This window comes from Centropristis striata, chromosome 11, assembly GCF_030273125.1.
Source record: "Centropristis striata isolate RG_2023a ecotype Rhode Island chromosome 11, C.striata_1.0, whole genome shotgun sequence".
Lineage (NCBI taxonomy): Eukaryota > Metazoa > Chordata > Actinopteri > Perciformes > Serranidae > Centropristis > Centropristis striata.
Window position 1 is genome coordinate 26,613,600 of NC_081527.1, and position 21,906 is coordinate 26,635,505.

The window sequence follows — 21,906 nt, forward strand, 5'->3', positions numbered from 1 at the left end:
AAGGAGAAGAAGAAGAAGAAGAAGAAGAAGAAGAAGAAGAAGAAGAAGAAGAAGGGGGAAACCGGGAGTACTCGCGGAGAGACGGCTCACCGGAGGAGGAGGAACTGGAGGAGGAGGAGGAGGAGGAAGGAGGCTCATCCTCGGGCGCAGCAGCACGGGGGCATATAGGACATTATCTTTTGGACACTGTGTATGAAGATGAGCCCAGTGTCCTCGGAGACATAACCGGTAGAATAGAGACGGAGGACTGCTGTGTCTCCCCCCACCCCCATCCCCCCTCTCCCCCCCTCAGCCAGGTGTTGCATTCAAGCGCGAGCCTTTCGTGTTGATGGAGAGGCGCGAGAAGGAGGGCTGATCCGCGCCGTGGATCTCGCGCACTCGCCTCTCATCCTGTCTCGAGCCTCTTGAGCAACAACAAGTTGACATTTTTGAATTTCCTCCCGGGCACGTTCACAGACGCGGATTACGGCTTTTTTTGCTTTATTTTTTGGCCTCTCTGCGGGCCGCTGACCTCACAGGATCTGTCTTTTTGTGCATTTTTTTGAACGTTACGGCAAACGGGAATTAACGTGATTTGTGTGTTTGTGCTTTAGAAGCACGCGCAAATATGACAGGAATGGCAAAGTGATCGGAGCCAGCTGTGCCAGCGACGCGCGACACAATTTTGGGTTAAATTGAAAGATTTCTGTGAAAGCTGCAGCCTGACACCGCGTGCACCTTAGACCTCCGCCTTGTTTTAACGGAACCTGGCTCTCCGTGGCGCCGCTGCACCCTGATGGTGCGGGCGGTTGGCGCACGGTGGCTCGAGCTGCCGTTTGGACACGCCGCCCGGTGATTGTTTGCCTTCAGTACGGAGACACGATGATGGCGCGCGGTTAATCCGGGAGATGCTTTTCCATCCGAATCGGATTTATGCGCCGTTTCTTCAGTGGAATCATCCGCGTGACGATGACCTCCAACTGCGCTTTACCATGTGCCGTGCTCGCCGCAGCCCGAGAGAGAAGCACGCACCCCCGGTTCGATGCGCACGAGAGGACGTCGTCTCCCCAAAATCGTTGAGCTAACTCACAACCGGGAAGGCGGGGGGTTAATATTAACCGATTCAACCGATAGGAGAAGAAAACAATAACAACAGCAGCAACAAGCGGCAGCGGTGATGGAGCTGTCCGAGGTCCGGTGCTCCAGCGCCAGCGAGGAGCTCTACACCATCAACAAGACCCCGAGCAGCAGCAACAACAGCAACAGCAGCGGCAGCGCCAGACCCAAGCGGCTGCTGTGGCAGAACGCGGTGCGGCACATCACCGAGCAGCGGTTCATCCATGAGCAGGGCGGGGGAGGCGGAGGAGGGGTGAAGGGCATCGGGCCGGACGAGCCCTACGACCCGAGCCAGGACGCGCGGAAGCAGTCTGCGGGGCGGACGTCGGTGGGAGACCGGCACAACAACGGCGGGACCAAGGTGTTCCCGGAGCGCGCCAGCAGCGACCTGGGGTTCCTGCAGATCGACTGCGCGCCGAGCAACTCGGACTTCTTCCTGAACTGGGGCTACACGTACCGGGGCGTCATCTTCCCCACGCTGCGGAACGCCTTCAAGTCCCGCGACCTGGAGCGGCTCTACCAGCGCTACTTTCTGGGCCAGAGGCGCAAGTCGGTGGTGGTGATGAACATACTGGACGTGGTGACCAAGCTCACCCTGCTGGTGCTGCACCTCACCCTGGCCTCCTCCCCCATGGACCCGATCAAAGGGACACTGCTGGGCTTCTTCACGGGCATCGAAGTTGTCATTTGTGCCTTAGTGGTGGTGCGGAAGGACACCACGTCGCACAGCTACCTGCAGTACAGCGGCGTGGTCACCTGGGTGGCCATGGCCACGCAGATCCTGGCGGCCGGGCTGGGCTACGGGCTGCTGGGGGACGGGGTGGGCTACGTGCTCTTCACCCTCTTCGCCACCTACAGCATGCTGCCGCTGCCGCTCACCTGGGCCATCCTGGCCGGTCTGTTCACCTCGGGGCTCCACATCCTGGTCCAGATGCTCATCTCCCAGAATGCACAGCTCTCTACAAACCAGGTAAGGTCCCCCGTCCCCCCCTCTCCTCCATTCATTCCTGCCCTTCTCTCCATCTTTATCCCCTCTCCTTCACCCATCCATTCTCCCCCATTCTCCTTTATTGCCCCCTTCCTCCCTGCATCCTCTCCTCTTCCCTTGCATACCTTCTTCCACCTCCTCCTAATCGTCCTCTTTTCCACATCCCCTTCTTTATTTCCTCTATTGGCCTCCTCTCCTTGCCTCAAATATTTCCTCTCCTCTTCCGTCTGCATCCTCTACTACTCCCCCCGCTTCTCCTTTGTTGACTTCCTCTTCCTCCATTATCCTCTTTTGCCTCCCCCTAATCCTCTCCTCTCCCCCCATCTTCCTCCTATTTCTTTAATTCTTCTCCTCCCTGCCAGTCTGCTCTATCTTGCTTTCTTTCCCCACCTCTCTTCTCCTCACCCCCCCCCCCCCCCCCCCCCCCAACACACACACACACACACACACCTTCCTCTACTCTCCTGTCTTCCATCGTCTACCTTGATCATTTTCTCCTTTACTGACCTCCTCCTCCTGCATCTCTCTGCTATTCTGTTCGTTTCGGATCCTGTGTGCTTGTCTCCAGAAATCTCCAGTCTTGTTGACACATGTGTGCAGCGTGCTGCTTGTTGCCTGATGAGATGTTGCTGTTTACTGAAATTCTCAGCTGCTAATGAACACTGTGTGGGCTTCATGTTCATTTCCCTCAGATTTAGCTTCATATTTGCCCTTGATTGTGATCAGGAAAGCTAAAACTGGGCAGCAGTTTATTTGTTCCATGTTCCATTGAGACTACACCTGTTTGTGTCATTGCGTGTGAACAGGTGTTAATTTATTGGTTTGATTCTGGGCTGTTTGTTGGTCCACGTCTGTGTTTTCCTGACCTGTCAAGTCTGAATTCATTATAATAAATGGTTTCAATAATGAATTCAGGCCGTTTTTGGTTTGTCTGCTGAGATTTCAGCACCAGGAACTGTCCACCACACACATATACACACACACACATACAAAGATAGAGGTCCTGAAATGCACTGCATCTCTGAATAGGTTCAGCACCCCCTACTGGTGAATATTATGATTATAAATCAACTTTTACATAAACTGCATGCATTGCAAACTTTTTAATTTATATTTAAGCCAGTGTCAGTATAGAGTTTGCAATGACCTCTATATTTTTAATACAATGAGGTTTTAAAATGCTGACTGAGCTTTATTTCGGTGCTCATTCCTAGATTTCCCTTCTTTGCTTACAAAGTGACTAAATCTTCAGATAGCACAGCTTATGTAATAATAATAATAATAATAATGTTTTTTATTTATAGAGCACTTTTCAAAACTCATGTTACAAAGTGCTTTACAAAGACAAGTTAAAAACAGACATGAAACAACAGATTTCCTCAGGCAGGTTGTTCCAGAGCCTCGGGGTCCTGACTGGCAACGCTCTGTCCCCCTTAGTTCTCAGCCGGGCCTCTGGAACAGTCAGGAGACCTCTGCCCGAGGAGCTCAAAGTATGGACTGGTGTGTAGGGTGTTAAGAGGTCAGAGATGTAGCAAGGAGTGAGGCCACGAAGGGCCTTAAAAGTAATCAGTAAAATCTTAAAATCAATTCTAAAACATACTGTGAAAGTGTAAGGATCGGAGTGATGTGATCATGTTTCTTGGTTCTGGTTCAAAGTCTGGCAGTTTAATTCTGGACAATCTGGAGTCTATGAATGGATTTTTGATTCAGGCAGGTAAAAAGGCTGTTGCAATTGTAATGCATTCAACATTCAGTACCATGCAGTTTACTAGTGTTGAGGTCAATATACGGAGATAGAACAAAGGCTTTTGTTGTTTGTCATGAGGAAAACAGAGCTGTGAGAAAAGCCTTCCTCCTCACTGTTCTATTACTGTGTTTCTATTAAGTGGTGCTGTAGTAGAGATGGGATGGGATCCTGTACTTCAGGGGATAACTCTGCAAGCTGTGAGTCAACAAACATGCTTTCTGATTGGAGCTACACACTGGAAAGAATACAACATTCAAACATTCACTTTTATAAAAACGTTGTTTTATTCATGACAGCAAACACAATGAAGACACTTCTCTACCAGCACAAACTTGTGCTGGTAGAGAAGTGTCTTCATTGTGTTTTGTGTCATGAATAAAAAAAGTTCTTTTTAAAGTGATTATAAAATAACTGCAGTGCACTCCAAGTTAACAACTTAATTATTCATGAGTAAAAGACTTATTTATTTCTAACTGGATGTAGGTTTTAATGGAGCATGTTAGTTTGATGCAAACCAAGGTTATTACGAAATAACAAAAACTGAACTGAAATAAAAATAAAAACGAGTTTTTAAAAAAACGATAACTAACTGAAACTGTATTTTGTGGTTACAAAACTGACTAAAACGAACTAAAATTATAGTGAAAATGTCCTTCGTTTTCGTCTTTGTCAACTTTTTTCATACATAATCCAGTGTTTCTATTTGAACCTGCAGGAACACATGGTAAATATGTTTACTGAGACTGGGATGTCTACACTCCAACCAAAATTCAAAACACCCAGAACTGTGAGAGTTAATAACTTATTGGGGCTGAGATGGATAAACCAAAGGCAAAATTTATTAGGACCTCTTTGAATCTCGTACCCAGCCCATTACAAAAAACTAAAACTAACACTAAAACTAATAAAAACTAAACTAAAACAAGCATTTTCAAAAACTAAAAACTAAACTAAAACTAACAAACTCACTCTAAAAACAAACTAAAACTAATTGAATTTGAAAAAAAAGAATTCACAACGAAATTAAAACTAAAACTGATGAAAAATCAAAAACTATTATAACCTTGATGCAAACAGAGAAAGGCATTATTGTCATCCACATTCTGCTGTTGGATTCATTTGTCAACACAGATTCAAATTATTGTTTTCCTGATTTGTACAGTGATGAGTAAATCAAGGCCAAACTGCAGAAGGAGCAGGAAGTGTCTCTCTGTAGCAGATGGAGAGGTGTGTGTGTGCTTTGATAGGAAACTCTCACCTGAAGTGGAATATTCAATATGTGAAAATCAGAAGCGACAGAAGATTGAAGCGTATCTTCGGTGTGTGAAATAAAAGCTCAGTGAAGCATTCAGGTGTGTTTTACCTTATTTTGTCAGGATACACATTCTCACAGGCAGTGCATATCTCATTTTAGAATTAAGGTCTCTGTGTCAACAGTAAACTCTCCACATCAGCAGTTAGCTGTGAAATGTATTTCAGGAGCAGAGGTGACAGCATGTCAGACATCCTGAGGATTATTTATAGTAGAGTTTGCCTCATAGCACTGAGAATGGTTACAGTGTGTACAGGACACAATACATATAACAGTGAAACAGACACGCAACTAATCCTGACAAAAATTCGGAAACTGTCACATGATTTCTGTTGAAATAGTCCAACTCTAAGTACAGCAACAGGAAACCAAGTAACAAGTACATCCTTCAATGACAAACTTAAATAAAATAAAAATAAATATGCATTTGTTTAAAAATGTATAATTTAACCGAATATAATCAAACATAATGGTTTTTAATAATGTATAAAGAAAAATGTCTGAATGAAAATTGATGAGAAAAAATAGTTAAATGTTACGGTAATGATGGAATTGTTTGCATTAAAATATGTGTATATTTTAATAAAATAAATGTTGGTGATGCCCGCTACCCTTGAGCATATTTAAGTGCTTGCCAAAGAAAAAAAAATGTTTTCGTTGTTTATTTATTTCTATTTAAAAATGTGTTACGGTAATGAATTTTGCTCACAGTGTCTCTAAAAATGTCAGAAAATACCTTAACATTTTTCAAATAGATTATAAATTCATATTAAACAATATCTTTAGATTGTATATGTTATAAAGGGTCGAAGAAAATATGTATTCAATGCTCTTGGATTTTTGCTATGAGCTGTACCATGTTCATGAGAATCATCCTATAGGTCTTTACAATTTAAACACCTGCAGATATCTGTGATATGTGCTATTATAGCAACAATAGTGGCAACAACATCAAATCAGCATACAATGCACATACTGCCCCACCTCCATCAATACAGGTTTATGATTCACACACTCATACTGACACACACACAGTGAAGGATTCATACTGCTCTGCGTAGGTAGACCTATAGCAAATAATAAACCTCTATATCCTTTCATACAGGGTTTCCATTACAAACAGTCGAAAGTTTTCCAAAAATAACCATTGTCAACTACTTCCCTCTGTATAAACACAACAGCTTGGAGACAAGAATAAATAGACTGAATTACAAAAGGCCATAATGTGTGATCAATATGAGAGAAAGAATGTAGTGTTTCCATTACAGCTGCTTGAGAGCTTTATGAAATGGTGTAGAACTAAAAGACACAAAAACAGTTTTGTCCCTGCAGCCATTAAACTGAGGAACAAGTCATAGCTATGCTTTGCACAGGTGTTTATTTATTTATTGTTGCTTTTATGTATGTACTTACAATTTCTATATATATATTTTAAGCTTTATCTACGTTTTTTTTTGCTATTCGTATTTTAGTTCACATCAATATCTAAGTATAGTCTGGACCTGTAAGAACTTTTGATAATTTTTAATTTAATTTAATTTAATTTTTTATTTTATTTTTATTTAACTTGCCATTTTTTAACTCCCACTGTCTTAAGTTGAATGATGTGTGATATGTGCCTCTTGTGTGTGTGTGTATGAGGACTCTATACTGCAAACAAAATCTACCTCTGGGTACAAATAAAGTAACTTGAACTTGACATATCAGAAAGTTGCCGTTACAAGACCCTCTGAACTCTGTCTGTACTCTGAGGATGAACAACAGGAACAGTGACAGGACGTCAATCTCTCACAGTATCATGACAAACAAATAAACAACAGAGAGTTCAGTGTTTTCTCCCTCAGGCAGAGTCACGACACATTGGGAGCCTTGACGGCAGCGTGACCAGAGAAACAAGCTCCAACGGCTATCGCCAGTTAGCTACAGTAGTTGCTAACTGAGAATTCGCTATCCAGCCCCGCCCCACCCCTGATATAAAAACACTGTGAGGAAACACTGTCCTTCCTCATGTGATGGTATTCTTTCTGCTCTTTCTCCTCGAAAAACTGTTCCAGAACATCAGTAAAGTCCAGTTCAGTAATTCCAGGACTGATTAAGGGTTGTCGACTCATTCTTGTTCCCAGTTCAGTAGTAGCTAATCCACGCCAAGTTATAAAACAAGCGCTCCTCTCGGCAGTTGGTCAACAGCAAAAAAAAACAACTGTACTACTAAACTGGATTTGAGTGTGAGCAAGGTAACTCCAGCTCGAACCCTGGGTTTTCAGTATCACGAAGGTGGTTCTCTTTTAATCTGCCTGGATCACCATGGCGTATTGTAAGTCGCTTTGAACAAAAGCGTCTGCTAAATGACATGTAATGTAATGTAATGTAATGGCAACTCATGCTGACAACCTAACCTGGTTAGGACCAGGGGAGAGTTTTTTTAGGCCAACAAACCCCGCAAGAAAGCCCGGAAAAGATTCTCAGTGGGGAGAAAAACATATAAATGTAAACATGTTGAGTTGTAATGTTTACCGTAATTTACCGTTCGTTTTTTCATTTAACCGTTCTACCGGTTATTTCCTGTCACTACCTTTCAAAATTAAAGCACCTGTTTTACACTGGACTACACCTTTTCAAAATAAAAGCATCACAACATTGTAAAACACCTTGAAAATGTACAAACATGAAAAAACAAGCTATATAATACAAAAACATAAATAGGAACCTTGCTAAAGGTCATTTACAGTTGTGTTTAAAATAAATGGAAAAGTAATATAGTGATTGGAGTATTTACTACTTTTTACTGCTCCACATTAACAGTCTCATCATAACATGTGTTCCTCCCAGTAGCAGCTCAAAACCAGATAATTTACTTTATGTTATAAAGCGATAACATTAATATTGAGCAGAATTTAGTTCCGAGTTTTGGTCCGGCCCCTGCAACCTTTGTGGTATTGGTCATGTGGCCCCTTGGGAAAATTAATTGCCCACCCCTGTACTAGAACTTCCTATCCATACTGGGCATACAGTCTGAACTGGACTTTACTGGTGTTTCTGAGGAGTTTTATCAGGAGAAAGCGCAGAAGAAGACACCACATAAGGTAGGCTTACAGAGTTTTTACATGAAACATTGTTCTATATACTGCTGCTTTCCAAGCTACTGTAGCTAACTGGCGATAGCCGTTGGAGCTTGTTTCTCTGGTCACGCTGCCGTCAAGGCTCCCAATGTGTCAGAGACAGAGTTCAGAGGGTCTTGTAACGGCAACTTTCTGATATTTCATAAACTCTCAAGCAGCTGTAATGGAAACACTGCATTCTTTCTCTCATATTGATCACACATTATGGCCTGTTGTAATTCAGTCTATTTATTCTTGTCTGCTGTTGTATTTATACAGTGGGGAGCTAAACCATGACAGTAACTGTAAAATGATAAATGGGTTAATTCAGTTTCAGTAACAATGAAACACCGTAAATGTATATATCAGCCAAAATAGTATTTTATACAGGGTTTTTTCTAAATACATTACTCCACTGTAAAATACTCTGGCACCTTGTTTGTAGCAAAAAAATACTGTAATATATATAAAAGCATCACTGTATTTTTTACATTTATTTTTTGTAAAAATAGTTTTTCTCACTGCTAAATGTACTAAACACCATATCTCTAACAGAAATATACTGTTATATTTAATGGTAAAATCTTTAATTTATGCAACATTTATAAAGTATTTTCTTGTCAATTATATGGCAGAACAGCATGTCTTTTGATGGAAAATCTTTTTATTTATACGGTAAAATATGGAATAAAATGGCAATCTTGAACGTGAGTGCCAATATCTTTTTACCGTAATATTAAAAAAAGTTCTACTTTATTTATTACGGTAAAGTTCTGGCAACCACAGCTGCCGTTTTTTTACCATAAAAACAACAAGGCTGTTGTCTCTTTGTGTGATATGATGGAAATCCTGTATGATATGAGGTTGCATGGACAGTTATATTATTTGCTATAGGTCTACCTACGCAGACAGTATGAATCATTCACAAAGTATGAGTATGTGTATGTATGAATCTGAATAATGAGCCTGTACTGATGGAGGTGGTTGTATGTTAACTTGATATTGTTGCCACCAGCCCAGGGAATAATTGTTGCATCATGTGGTGTAAATCCTGTATGATTAAAGATATCTACAGGTGTTTAAATGGCCCTTCAGATTGTGATCATAGACTGTAGTCTGTAAGTGTAAATCCTGCATAAGAAACAGGTGCTTCCTACACATAAAACACCAGACATAGAGCTCTAAAGTAATGTTGCACAACATACTGTTATTTGGATGCTGTGCAGGGTGTGGAGGGGCCTCCAAGATTTTGTGCCCAGGGGCCTTCGTATTCTGCTTTGCTTGACTCCATTGACTTGACTGGACTCACGTTTTTAGTACCAGTTTTTTTTATCTTTCTGTTTTCCACTGCAGATGGTTCCCTCAGTGTAGGAGGGATTCTGCTACTTAAAACTGCTGTGACATCAACTTCAACACAACACTTGTTGGATCCTTCTATCTGCAACAATGTCAGTTTGAATTGCAGTCACTTTTGAATGCAGCTTGGATATTTAAATAGTAGTGAGTTTGTGCAGTATGTTAAGTGTCACATTAGTGATACTACTCTCTGATTAATCAGTGGTCTGCAGTGTTGTAACCAAGGTTATAATAGTTTTAGATTTTTCATTAGTTTTAGTTTAAATTTCGTTGTGATTTTTTGTTTTCAAATTCAGTTTTTTTTTATTTTTTTTTATTTTTATAGCTTTATTTTAGGCATTTTTAGTTATACAGAAATTAGCATACATACATACATACATATACAAACTCAAAATATACTCCCATATCAGTACCCTCCCTTTCTCCCTCCCCTTATACCCTCCCATGGGACCAAGAGTACAAAAAAAATATATAAAAATAAAATAAAATGAAACACAAGATTAAGCAGAGGTATACCAATGGGCTAGTCAGACAGATGACGAGAGAAAGAGTGCTTTGATAACATGATCTGTTAAAGATTCAACTTCACATATTTAATGAAGGGAGTCCACAGGAACGTGTCACAGGAACCTTTCAGTGTATGTCTGATCTTTTCTAACTGAAGTAAAGATAGCAACTCTTGAATCCATCTCCTGAAGGGTGGGCATTTATTAGATTTCCAATTCATTAAGATTAAGATACGTGCTATGAGACTACAGAATGCTACTGCTCTCTTTTGTGTATTTGTGGTATGCATGTCCAAGGGTGTGACTCCAAATATAGCAGTGAGTGGATTGGGTTTGAGGGATGTGTTGTATAAAGCTGAAAGGCAGTCAAATATGGAGGACCAGAAATCAGCTAGGGAGGGACATGACCAGAACATGTGACCCAATGACACAGAGTTCCCACATCTGGGACAAATAGGGAGAACCGATGGATATATTTTCGCTAACCTGTCATTCAAGTAATGTACTCTGTGGAATACCTTAAATTATATCAATCCATGTCTTATACATATAGAGGAGGTGTGTATGCTGAAGATGCATTTGGCCAAGACATCATCCAGGATTACAATTTGCAGGTCCCTTTCCCAGGCTTCACGTATTTCAGTGTGTGTTGGAGGATCAATATTATGTATTATATTATACGTCTTAGAAATCAGGCCCCTGTTGCATGGATTCAGATTTAATAGATCATATGCTGAGTCTTTATTTGGTGGCTTGGGGTAAGTAGGGAATTGTTTGGAGGCAAAACTAGGGGCTTGAAGATATTTGAAAAAGTGTGTTCTTGGAATATCATGATCTCTAACTAGGGCTTCGAAGGACGGAAAGGAATTCTCATCAAATAAAAAACCAGTCTGTGCCGATGCCAACTAGCGAAATTCTGATCAATCTGTGAAGGTCTGAAAAGATGGTTGAGGGACAGAGGGGAAAAGCTATTCATCTGATCAAGATTAAAATGTTTACGAAATTGCACCCAGATTCTAATGGAATTAGAAACAACAGGGTCAGAAAAAGTCCTATTACTGGTCTGCGTCGACAAGGGAGCTGTTAATAGAGAAATAGGGGATATCAATGCATGTGATGAAAGTTCCATCATTGCCCAGGCAGGCCCATTTTTGTCAGAGAATGCCGTCACCCAGTATGCCAGTTTGGAAATGTTTGATGCCCAGTAGTAAGTTTGGGAGACCAAGTCCCCCTTCAGATTTAGGTCTTTCCAGATAGATCTTCTTCATTCGAGGCGTGGAATGATTCCATATAAACACTGAAATATAGCTATCCAATTTGATGAAGAAATGTTTTGGGAGCCAGACAGGAATTGTTACAAACAAATACAGGAATCTTGGTAGAACTGTCATCTTGAGGGCGTTGATGCGGCCCGCCAGCGAAATGGGAAGGCCTGACCATCTCTCAAGATCCTTTTTTTGTGTGTTCTAATAAATGATCAAAGTTGGCCTTCTTGAGTGTTTTAAATGTGCTGGTTAGATGTACACCTAGCTATTTAAAGGATTGATATTCGGTTTTAAAGGGGAATGCATCATAGTCTCGTGTTCTGCTAATATCATTTATAGGGAAGAGTTTTTGATAAGTTTAGTTTATAGCCAGAGAAACTCCCAAATTCCTATAGTAGCTGCAGAAGGTGAGGTATAGATTGGCTTGGGTTGGTGACAAAAAGGAGTAAGTCGTCCGCGTAAAGCGCAGTCTTATGGGTTGTATTTCCTCTTGTGATGCCCTTGATCCTCTCATTGTCCATGATTGCAATGGCAAGAGGATCTATGGCTAAGTCAAGTAGGAATGGTGACAAACCACAGCCCTGACGTGTACCTTTATATATTGGAAAATATGCTGATATAAAGCCATTTGTTTTCACAGCCAACATTGGGCTACTATATAAAATTCTTATCCAGTTGCTGAATGTTTCACCAAATCCAAACTTCTTTATGACTGCTTGCAAATACTCCCACTCTATCCTATCGAAAGGCTTTTCGGCATCAAGTGACAGAATTACCTCAGGCTGCTGTGTTGGATGGGTGGAATACAAATTCAGTTATTTTTAATTAGTTTTTAGATTGTATTTGCACGTTTTAATTATTTTTTATTTTTGGGGAAATGCTTAGTTTTAGTTTAGTTTTTTTGTAATGGGGTATTTGTTGGGTGCCAGATTCAATAAGGTCTCAGTAAATGTTTCCTTTATTTCCTTTGTCTGATCCATCTCAGCTCCAATAAGTTTATTAAGTCATAAAACCTGATAGATGAAATAGATTTCATATCAACCAAAAAGGTTTACGTATGAAAAAAGTAGATAAAAACTAAAACGAAGGACATTTTCACTATAATTTTAGTCAGTTTTGTAACCACAAAATACAGTTTCAGTTAGTTTTTAAAAAACTCACATTTTTATTTTTATTTCAGTTAAGGAAAATGTTTTTTTCAATGCTCATTTTCATTATTTCGTTAGTTTTCTTTAACTATAATTACCTTGGTTGTAACTCAGTGTTCTGGTACGGACTCAGCTCGCTTAGAACCTCTACCAAGGAGGTACCAAACACTTTTTATTTGCCAAGTGTTTCTTCTTCAGTTTCTTCTACATATTCTTTATTGAAATGTGTCCAACTACATAGAATAAAAATCTGTTCTAATGTTAACTTGACACATAAAGCCTTCAAGGTCATTTACACTGTACACAATTATGCATTAAAAGTTTTGACTGAAATCAGTAAATCAGAATAAAGTATCATCTTGTTTCCAGTTCCTGACAGTATGTATAGGCTCAGTGACTGAAGGGAAGTCCTGCTGTTGGAAATGAGACGATGATTCACACTTTGAAGTCTCATGTGACACAGTTTTTTGGTCCTTCAAATCAGTAACACATTTCCCCATTTTTTCCATCTCTTTGCAGTTTTCAGCATCATTCACACAAACAGACTGTGCTGTCGGATGTCACAGATATCACAATATTTAACATTTTCATGTCAGTATTGTCAAATATTAAGCCCATTAACATTTTGATTTATTGCTTTCTTTCTTTCTTTATTTATTTCTTTCTTTCTTTCTTTCTTTCTTTCTTTCTTTCTTTCTTCTTTTTATTTTTTAAGCCTAATCATTTTTCATTCAGAAGAAATGTATCCACTAAACAATTAGTTAGTTAGGATATAAACTCCAAAAATTCTCAGAAACTTGATACACTGCAGCTGAAACACTGAAGGGACAGTGAGCATGCTCAGTGCGACTCATGCTCCCTGATGTGAAGGCTGCATGAACAGAGCCGTGTCCTTTTCCCGGTGTCACGCTGAATCCCATCATGCTCAGCGTCTAAGTCTCAGCCGTACAGATGACTGTAGATGTGATGCAGCTGACTGTACGCTGCACTGTGTGTCTCTTGTTGTGTCGCTCAGGGGGGATTTCCCAGCTTCCCCTAGTGTGGTTCAGCTGTGTTGGTCCGCTCGGAGCCACCGAATCAGCGAGCCTCTCAAGGGGGAGGTCAGAGGTCGCGGTGGCTGTTAGCTGGATTGGGGAGTGTGACCTTTGCTTTGCAGCGAATGACTGCAGTGTTTTATTTGCTGTGCAGATCAATACAACCTCTGATATCTGATGGATTCATCACAACAGTGATTCAGCTTGTTTTAAGTCCATAAAAGCTTTTCCATTTGCTGCTCTGAACGCTTGCTCTCTGGCTGATTGTTCTGAGGTTTGTTTGCAGAAGTGAGCAGAGAAACCACCGTGACCAAAATGACAAAATGGCTACATTCACCACCAGTAGACAGTGATACCAAACCAATACAGGAAGGGCTGCCACTTTTTCTGACTCTAAACAAACTGATCTAACTTCTGTACACTGCAAAAAAGTTCTGAAAACAAGATAAAAACACTAAATCTGAGGGAAATGATCTAGTTGCATGGACAGATAATTTCTCATGACAAGATTTCTTTAATTAAGATTATTAAATCTAGAAATAAGCATGTTGAACGCCTAAAATAAGAAATTAACTCTTAAAACATTATAAGTTATCTAACACTTCTAAATCTAAGGTTTTTTTAATCTTGGTAAGAAAGAAATTATTGTCAGGTCACTCTGCTCGGGCCAGTTCATCACTGCTTGCAGCTTTAATTTATCTTGTTTTAAGAGTTAATTTCTTATTTTAAGCGTACAACATGCTTATTTCTAGATTTAATAATCTTAATTTAAGAAATCTTGTCAAGTGAAATTATCTGTCCATGCAGCAAGATCATTTCCCTCAGATTTAGTGTTTTTATCTTGTTTTTAGACAAACCTTTTTTGCAGTGAATATAGTTAAATACTCCAAAGTCCTAGTGTCATTGAGCTGAGTATTGTCCTGATAAGTTTACCAATAATTGAGATTAGAAGATATAAATCTTCAATATAACCAGTGACTCCAGCTGTGAAATGATTGCATTGCATTAAAAAAGTACATAGTTACTAATTTATCCGTTTTGAATCCAGAAGTGATGATAATGATTAAAGGTAAAAGTTGAAAGTTGAAAGTTGAAAGCCAAAAATTCCTTTAAAAATCTGTGCTGGCTGTGAGGAAAGTGATATTTATGTAATAGTGAGCGGGTGCACTCTGCTCGGGCCAGTTCATCACTGCTTGCAGCTTTAATTTATCTTGTTTTAAGAGTTATTTCTTATTTTAAGCGTTCAAAATGCTTATTTCTAGATTTAATAATCTTAATTTAAGAAACCTTGCCAAGTGAAATTATCTGTCCATGCAGCAAGATCATTTCCCTCAGATTTAGTGTTTTTATCTTGTTTTTAGACACACCTTTTTTGCAGTGTAATAGTAAGTAATGTGGAATTGATTTTAATGCTTCCCAGCGAAGATCAACACAACTTTTGACTTGTGTCCTCACTGTTTTAGTGTATGAACTGAACATTTTGGGGTTTTGGGGTTCAGATTCAAATTACTCTTGGAAAAGCATAAATGTTTAACTAAGACTTCTAACAACACTTTAACTTTACATCAAGCTTTAACCCTTCATCTTGAAATACCCTCCAAATCACCAAATCCCTGATTACCATAAGCAATATATGATATTTAAACAGCCGAACAGCAAAGAAAATAATGATTTAAAGGTGCTTTATAATCCATTATACATTTAATTGTCTTTGTATAACTTTCCCTTACAGGCTGTATGTCTTTATGTTATCATCACTGACATGTATGAGTGTTTGAAGTGTGTTTAGAGTCCATTAATTAGCTTCCACTGGTGCTGCGATAAGTCCGAGCTTGTGGCATTATTATAAGTATTAACTGGCAGGAAACTCTGCTGGCAGGAGGGATTATTTTAGCATGGCGTGTTGGTATTAGTCGACCTGAACATGCTTTGAGATCAGCGCCTTACACATTCTGTCTTAATTCTGCTGTGGTGACATGTGAGCTGCGTTGTGCTTGGTGGCGTGCGGCTGGATGGATGCAGCGGCGGAGCAGGGAGGATTAGGACGGCTCATACTGAACTCCTGGGGTTAGGAAGACGGGGCTCGCTGTGAAATTAAACATCCTGGACTTAAGCTGTGCTAATCTGCTCTTATTAATTGTGTTAACTTAAGGATCTGGTGAACATATAATGTACATATTAACACAGCGAAGAGAGATGAGCAGGGGAAGACACTGACTGTCGCTTTCATTAGAGAGAGAAGCTCCTGTTTATTAAAACGCCTCAGAGTTAAACTGTTAAAGAGTTAAACTGGAAGTAAAAATATAGCCATCCTGTCATGTTTACAGGATCTGGTGCCTTCATTTGAATGAAGATTTACTTCACTGTAAAAAATGTCTGTAGATTTTACGGTGAAAAACTGCTAAACCACGACAGTAAAAGATCGTAAAATGATAAATGGGTTGATTCAGTTTCAGTAACAATCAAATCAAAATCAAACACCGTAAATGTATATATCAGCCAAAACAGTATTTTTTTAACATTTTTTATTTTTTAAAATACATTACTCCACTGTAAAATACACTGGCACCGTGTTTGTAGCAAAAATATAGTGTAATATAAATACAATCCATCATTTTTGCATTTATTTTTTGTAAAATACTTTTTCTAACTGTTAAATGTACTAAACACCATAACTTTAACAAAAATATACTGTAATATTTCAACCTGGTCTCACAGGAATCCGTGAAATAGCCACGGATTCGCTTAACTCAAAATCTGTGGAATAGCCACAGAATCAGTCAAATTTCCGTGAAACTGACACTGATTTCGCTACAATGCAAGTTCATATTTTTTCCTATTGGTTTGTTCCAAGTCATGTGACTGATTAACACTTTGAAGTCTCATGTGACACAGTTTTTTCGTCCGTCACATCAGTAACACATTACCCCATTTTTTCCATCTCTTCAGCATTATTCACACGAACAGACTCTGTTGTCTGATCTCACAGATAATATTTAACATTTTCTTGCCAGGATTGTCAAATATTAAGGCCATTCTTTTTTTGATTTTTTGATTTATTTTATTTTTATTTTTTAGGCCTAATCATTTTTCATTCAGAAGAAATTTGTCCACTAAACAATTAGTTAGTTAGTTTTTTTTTTTTTTTTACCAAGTTACTGGTGCATGTTTTATTATTTCAATCAAGGCTTCCATACAGTGAAGCATGCAGCTTATTAAACACTGACAGTACTGGCTGATGCCCAGAACCCAGCTTCATTATTGGGACTGAAATAGCCTGATGGGTGCATCCCTACTGCTCATGCTTGTCTGAGAGCCTGATTCTCTGCTGCACACTCAGAATAGCGTCCATTGATCGGGCTCCGTCTCTTTAGAGCCTCTCTGTGCCCCCGCTGGCCCCATATTTGTCTCGGGCACATCGAAGGCTTCAGTATTGGCCTCTGCATTTCCTTTAAAGCCTTCAGACCATTACAATCACGCCCCATCTTCTCTAAACAATGAGCTTATATTGACCCGTTGTTCACTCTTCTATCTTTCTGAAAAGACTCTAAATAGAACTGATTCAAGTCCTCCAGTCGCTCCTGTATTGATGGCTGCCTTTGTGCAGAAGTCATTTAGCCTTTTAACTTGCTGTTAAATGAACAGAGGCGTCAGTAAATACAGATTAGGTTGTTCTGGCCAGTGGGTGAGGGGGTGTGTGTGTATGATAATGTGTGTGTTTTGGTGTTAGGGGAGCGTTCTAGTGTAGCTAAGAGCATTATAAAACACACACACACACACGCACACACACACACATCATGAGCTTCGCACCCACCGATTATTCGTTCACAGTTTCCTGTTTCAAGGTCAAACTCAGCTTACCTGCAGCTCCAGCTGCACTGAGGAGATAGAGGAGGAAAAAAAGAAAGAAAAAAGGAGACTGTGGGCATTCGTTTCAATTTCTTGCCCTTAGTACTCCCTAAAAATGTCTTTTATGTATTTAAATGTTAAAAATATTTCAATGTTTTCCGCTGCTGCTGCTCCCATACATCATCCAACTCATTTTTATTTATTTCCCTCCTAAGACCTCGATGTGCTTTCATTTACATTTCACATTCAGATTCATGGAAGAAAGAACTGATCAGATTTTTTTTAGATTACTTCTTTGGCTCTTTCCAGCTGACCATGACCCAACTTATTGATTTAAAGGCACAGAATAACATTTGTGTTTATTTTCTCACTGCTGTGTCTGTTGTTGGGTGATAGGATATATAAAGAAACAATAGGTTTCTCTTATGTGATGTTGAGCCTGCATTATGGTAATATTTCTGTCATTTGGATGACGCTTTACATTGCGGTGCTGTTTTGCTAACATGTGCTCTATGATATGGACTTTTTGAAATTGCCTCTTTATGAACACACACCACAGCATGGGGTACATCATGTATATTGGTTTCCTAAGTATGCAGTATGAAATTGGTAAACTGATTTATTTTGTAGTAGAGACACCATCTCAGCTGGTCTTGGCAGGATTACATCAAAATATGATATAAAACACAACCCTGCAACTGTTGTGTTGTCACAAATGATCATACATGAGAGTAAAGATGGCTGTTAAATAAACCCAAAACAAATTTGATTTCATGTTTCATTGCTACAGAGACATCAAAGCCAGCAGAAAATGTAAGGATTTGTCGTCTAAGGCTGTTCAGTTTGGCTCCATCTTGATAAATCAACCACCATTTTTAAAGTTTTTACAAGTTTAAACAAGTATTTTGAATTTTGTGACACAAAAGGAATATTTTTTCATTGTGGGATACAGTAGACGAGGAAGACTGGATTGATGCATACTGGATATGTTTTCTGAATGAGTACAAGATCTGCATTTTTCTGGCATGCAGCTACATTCTGGTCCAATCACTATACTGTCCGACAAAGCCTAACTGCAGTGACAACAATTTTGGTCAAAATTGAGTTATAACTAAAAATGAACTCCATAATGTCTGTTTTATCTTGTGACTAAGTTTTAGATTTCAATTTTGCTTTTTAGATAAAATTAAACTAAGACTAAAATATAGCATTACTTTATAATATTAAGTCTAAAATAAACAAATCTTTGAATAGAGTTGTTGACACTTAAATACACTTACAAGAAAATCAATTTGAAAACGCTTGTTCATTGAAAACAAAATATAAAAGCAGAAAGAAAACAGCACTGTTGTACTTACTCCACTCTGTTTTTGCATTACTATTAGAACCTTTTACAGCAAAACCAGAGTGCAGTAACTACATTTTTGGGGGTCAAAGGTCAAATAAATCGTCATTATTTTTGGGCATAAAAATTATATCATGTAGAAATAAATGTCATATCACTTACTTACCTATATATCGCATTGTTTTGACCATATCACCCAGCCCCAGCTGTGTGTGCAGGTGTAGATAAATCTCATGTTTTTTTCACACACAGTAAATGTGTGTGACTCACTGTGTGTGGACACTTCTGTCCCCTGAATCTCAGAGGACAAGTCTTGGACAAAAGGGTGATGCAATCTTTGAAATATTTGTAAAAGCCTGCGATTTTCCATCTTTGTCAACTATTTTCTAGCTTTCACATATAGTTTCTTTCTTTCTTTTCCCTCTGTGAGCATCTTCAGGCTCGAAGAAAAACATTATTTCTGAGGGGGGAGAGAGACATCCTTTATCTCCTCTTCTTCCTCCCTCCTCACCTTGCTTTCACCCTCCTCCTCTCTCGCCATCTCGCCCGTTTCATGCGGTTGATCTTGGACAATCTTGCTGTTACCAGACACTGCACTCAGCCGCTCTTAATATTTAATGAAGGATCAGGGCCATCAGCAGCAGCTTTTTGAGCTTTTAATGGCAGAGTTTTCCGGTGACATTTCTGCGCTGTGACCTCCAAGGCATTTCCAAAAATTGCTACAGACGTAAAAGCTTTTACCATCCTTCATTCTTATTCCTCTGTCATGAATGAAACCCCCTAAAAATCAGCCCAGGAAATAAACACTTTTCCTCCATTTAGAAATCAGCAGGCATTATTAAAACTAAACCAAACAAACATGATTGTTTTTTTCACAGAGATGCTGCCAGAGTGGAGAAAAGAGTCTTTAAACATGTAATATTTTAAAAGCTGAGTATAAAAGTATGTGAGTGTCAGCTCCACTTAATATTTTTTTACCAAGAACATTTTGTGTGACCGTAACTTCTCAAATAGGCACCTGTCTGTAGAGAAAACCAGGCTGATATTAGAGCCGGACATTTATTATACTTTACCCTGATTGAAGACTTATCGCTGCTTTCTGATCTGCTTTTATTTTACTGTTACACTTACAACACTTACAGAATCTCTTTCAGATTAAAAGCGAGATTCAAAATCAATTGAATTACCTAAAAAGGTGTTATGATTAAACATCTGGAAGTGTTTAAGACAAAAAAGGTGAACTGAATAAATAAAAAACCACCAGATTAATCACTAATGAAAATAATCCGCTTTTTTGTTTGTTTTCAAGAAAAGTGAGGAATTGCCTTTGATCTGCAAAAAGGCTTTTAATGTGAAACTCTTGTAGCTTTACACTGAACCAAAAAGTCAAAGTTAAGACATTTTGAGTTAACTTGTGAGCAAAATCAAAAGGGTGGTGTTTGTGTTGTTGTACTCATGGCATTAGTGCTGTTGAAATATACAGTAGTGTTCAATATAATAGCAGTCCAATGTGACTTACCAGATTAATCAGGTTTTTAGTTTATTTATTATTGCTACATGGCAAACAAGGTACCAGTAGGTGCAGTAGTCTTGTCAAGTTTTCACTTTTCCAGTGAAATATCTCAACATTGCACTGGGATGCTGCTGCAAACACATGTAGGGTAATCACTTTGGTACTATGGCAATAGTGGGAAAATGAATCATTTGGTTTAGAAGTGAGTCTCATTGAGCCCAACCATGCAGTGGAAATGTGGTACTCTGCCTTTATTAAGGATCTGTCTGCCTGGATGAAGACTTATTTTAATACAGGCTTTTTTAGAATTGATGGTAATAATTTGTTGCGGTCGTAAAAATTGAGTATCCACCTAATCCATAAGTAGAGAAAGTATAAAAGAACGCCCACTCTGTTTTGTATATTTTATGTCGGTGCCTAATGTTAAAGGACAAAGAGTAGCGTGGATTAAGCAGTAAAACACAGTGTGGTCATTTCCAGTCTCTGAGGTCTGTTTAAGGTTGACAGAATGGAGAGCTGGATTTAGTGTCCGGCTCCTTGCCATCACAAACTCTATGAGGGGATTTTGGCCTCGGCCACCGTTTGTCACCTTGTTTATTCCTCTGGCCTCAACCCCGCTCAGACCAAATAAAACAGTCTGTCTGGCAGAGTTACAGACCCTGAGTCTGGGCTCGAAAACTATAAAAAAAAAAAAAAAGGCGCCTTGTAGTGGTCCATTTCCTCCCTTCCCTGCTCTCTGCTTTGGGCTCTTAAAGCTTTTTGTGGAGTTTTAGTGCCAGAAGAGTGTCTTGACCTGATAAATGGCACCTTGTGTAGTTTTACAGCACAGTCAGTACTAAAGCTGCCTTCAGGGAATATGGAAGCTATTCTCCACCTTTATGACAGTTTATGTACAAACGTCACGTCCAAATCTCCCTGATATGTAACCTGAAAAGTGTCAGAGGGATCCGGTGTGTTCAGCAGTGGTGACCGACCTCCAAAATTACCTGCAAGTCATTCAGTTTTTCTTGCCAAGCGCTGACTCAACACCCCCTCTTTTTCCTCCATTATCGTCCAGGCAGCCAGACATTCATCTCAATGAAAGCTTCTCTTTGTGTCCCTCTGACTGAACCTGCTGACAGAATTGTATGGATGCTTATTGTATTGCTGCTGGTGAAATAAAAAGGCTAAATGCTCTCATGTGAACTCTCTGACATACATTTAACAAGCTCACAGGAGTTCTGAGACCCCGGCTGCAACACGCAAGCAAAGCGTCAGCAAAATGTGCTTTGTCAGCGTTGTTGCGTCGTTGCGCCTTCTGATCAGAGGTTTGGCTTGGAACACAACCAGGTACTTTAGCTGCAGAAAGATGCTTCAGAAGTCTGTAAACACTGTTCTGTTTCAACCTGTCAACTAAAAACAAAAACAGATTAAATTAAACCCTCTCCTTATCAGACTGAGAGCTGCAGGGCACAATAAGGATGAACCAGTAAACACATAAACAACAAATGGAACTGAAACGATTAATCAGTCAAGCATCACCATAATAATGGCAGGTAGCAGCTTCTCTCTGGTGAGGACTTGCTGCTTTTCTCTTTTAAATATAACAATTTACTGAATAACTTCAAGTTTTTTGGGCGGTTGCTTCAACAAAACAATCTTTGACGGCAT

At 39.5% G+C, this 21,906-nt stretch overlaps 1 protein-coding gene across 2 annotated transcripts in view; it reads left to right on the forward strand.

Annotated features, from left to right (window-relative positions):
• The first annotated feature begins 1,156 nt into the window (after positions 1-1,156).
• adcy8 (adenylate cyclase 8 (brain)) overlaps positions 1,157-21,906 on the forward strand; it is a 163,489-nt gene continuing 142,739 nt past the window's right edge. For both annotated transcript variants that reach the window (XM_059343945.1, XM_059343944.1), the window contains exon 1: positions 1,157-2,065. In XM_059343945.1, coding sequence (XP_059199928.1) covers positions 1,157-2,065 — 909 coding nt within the window. The remainder of the gene's footprint in view (positions 2,066-21,906) is intronic.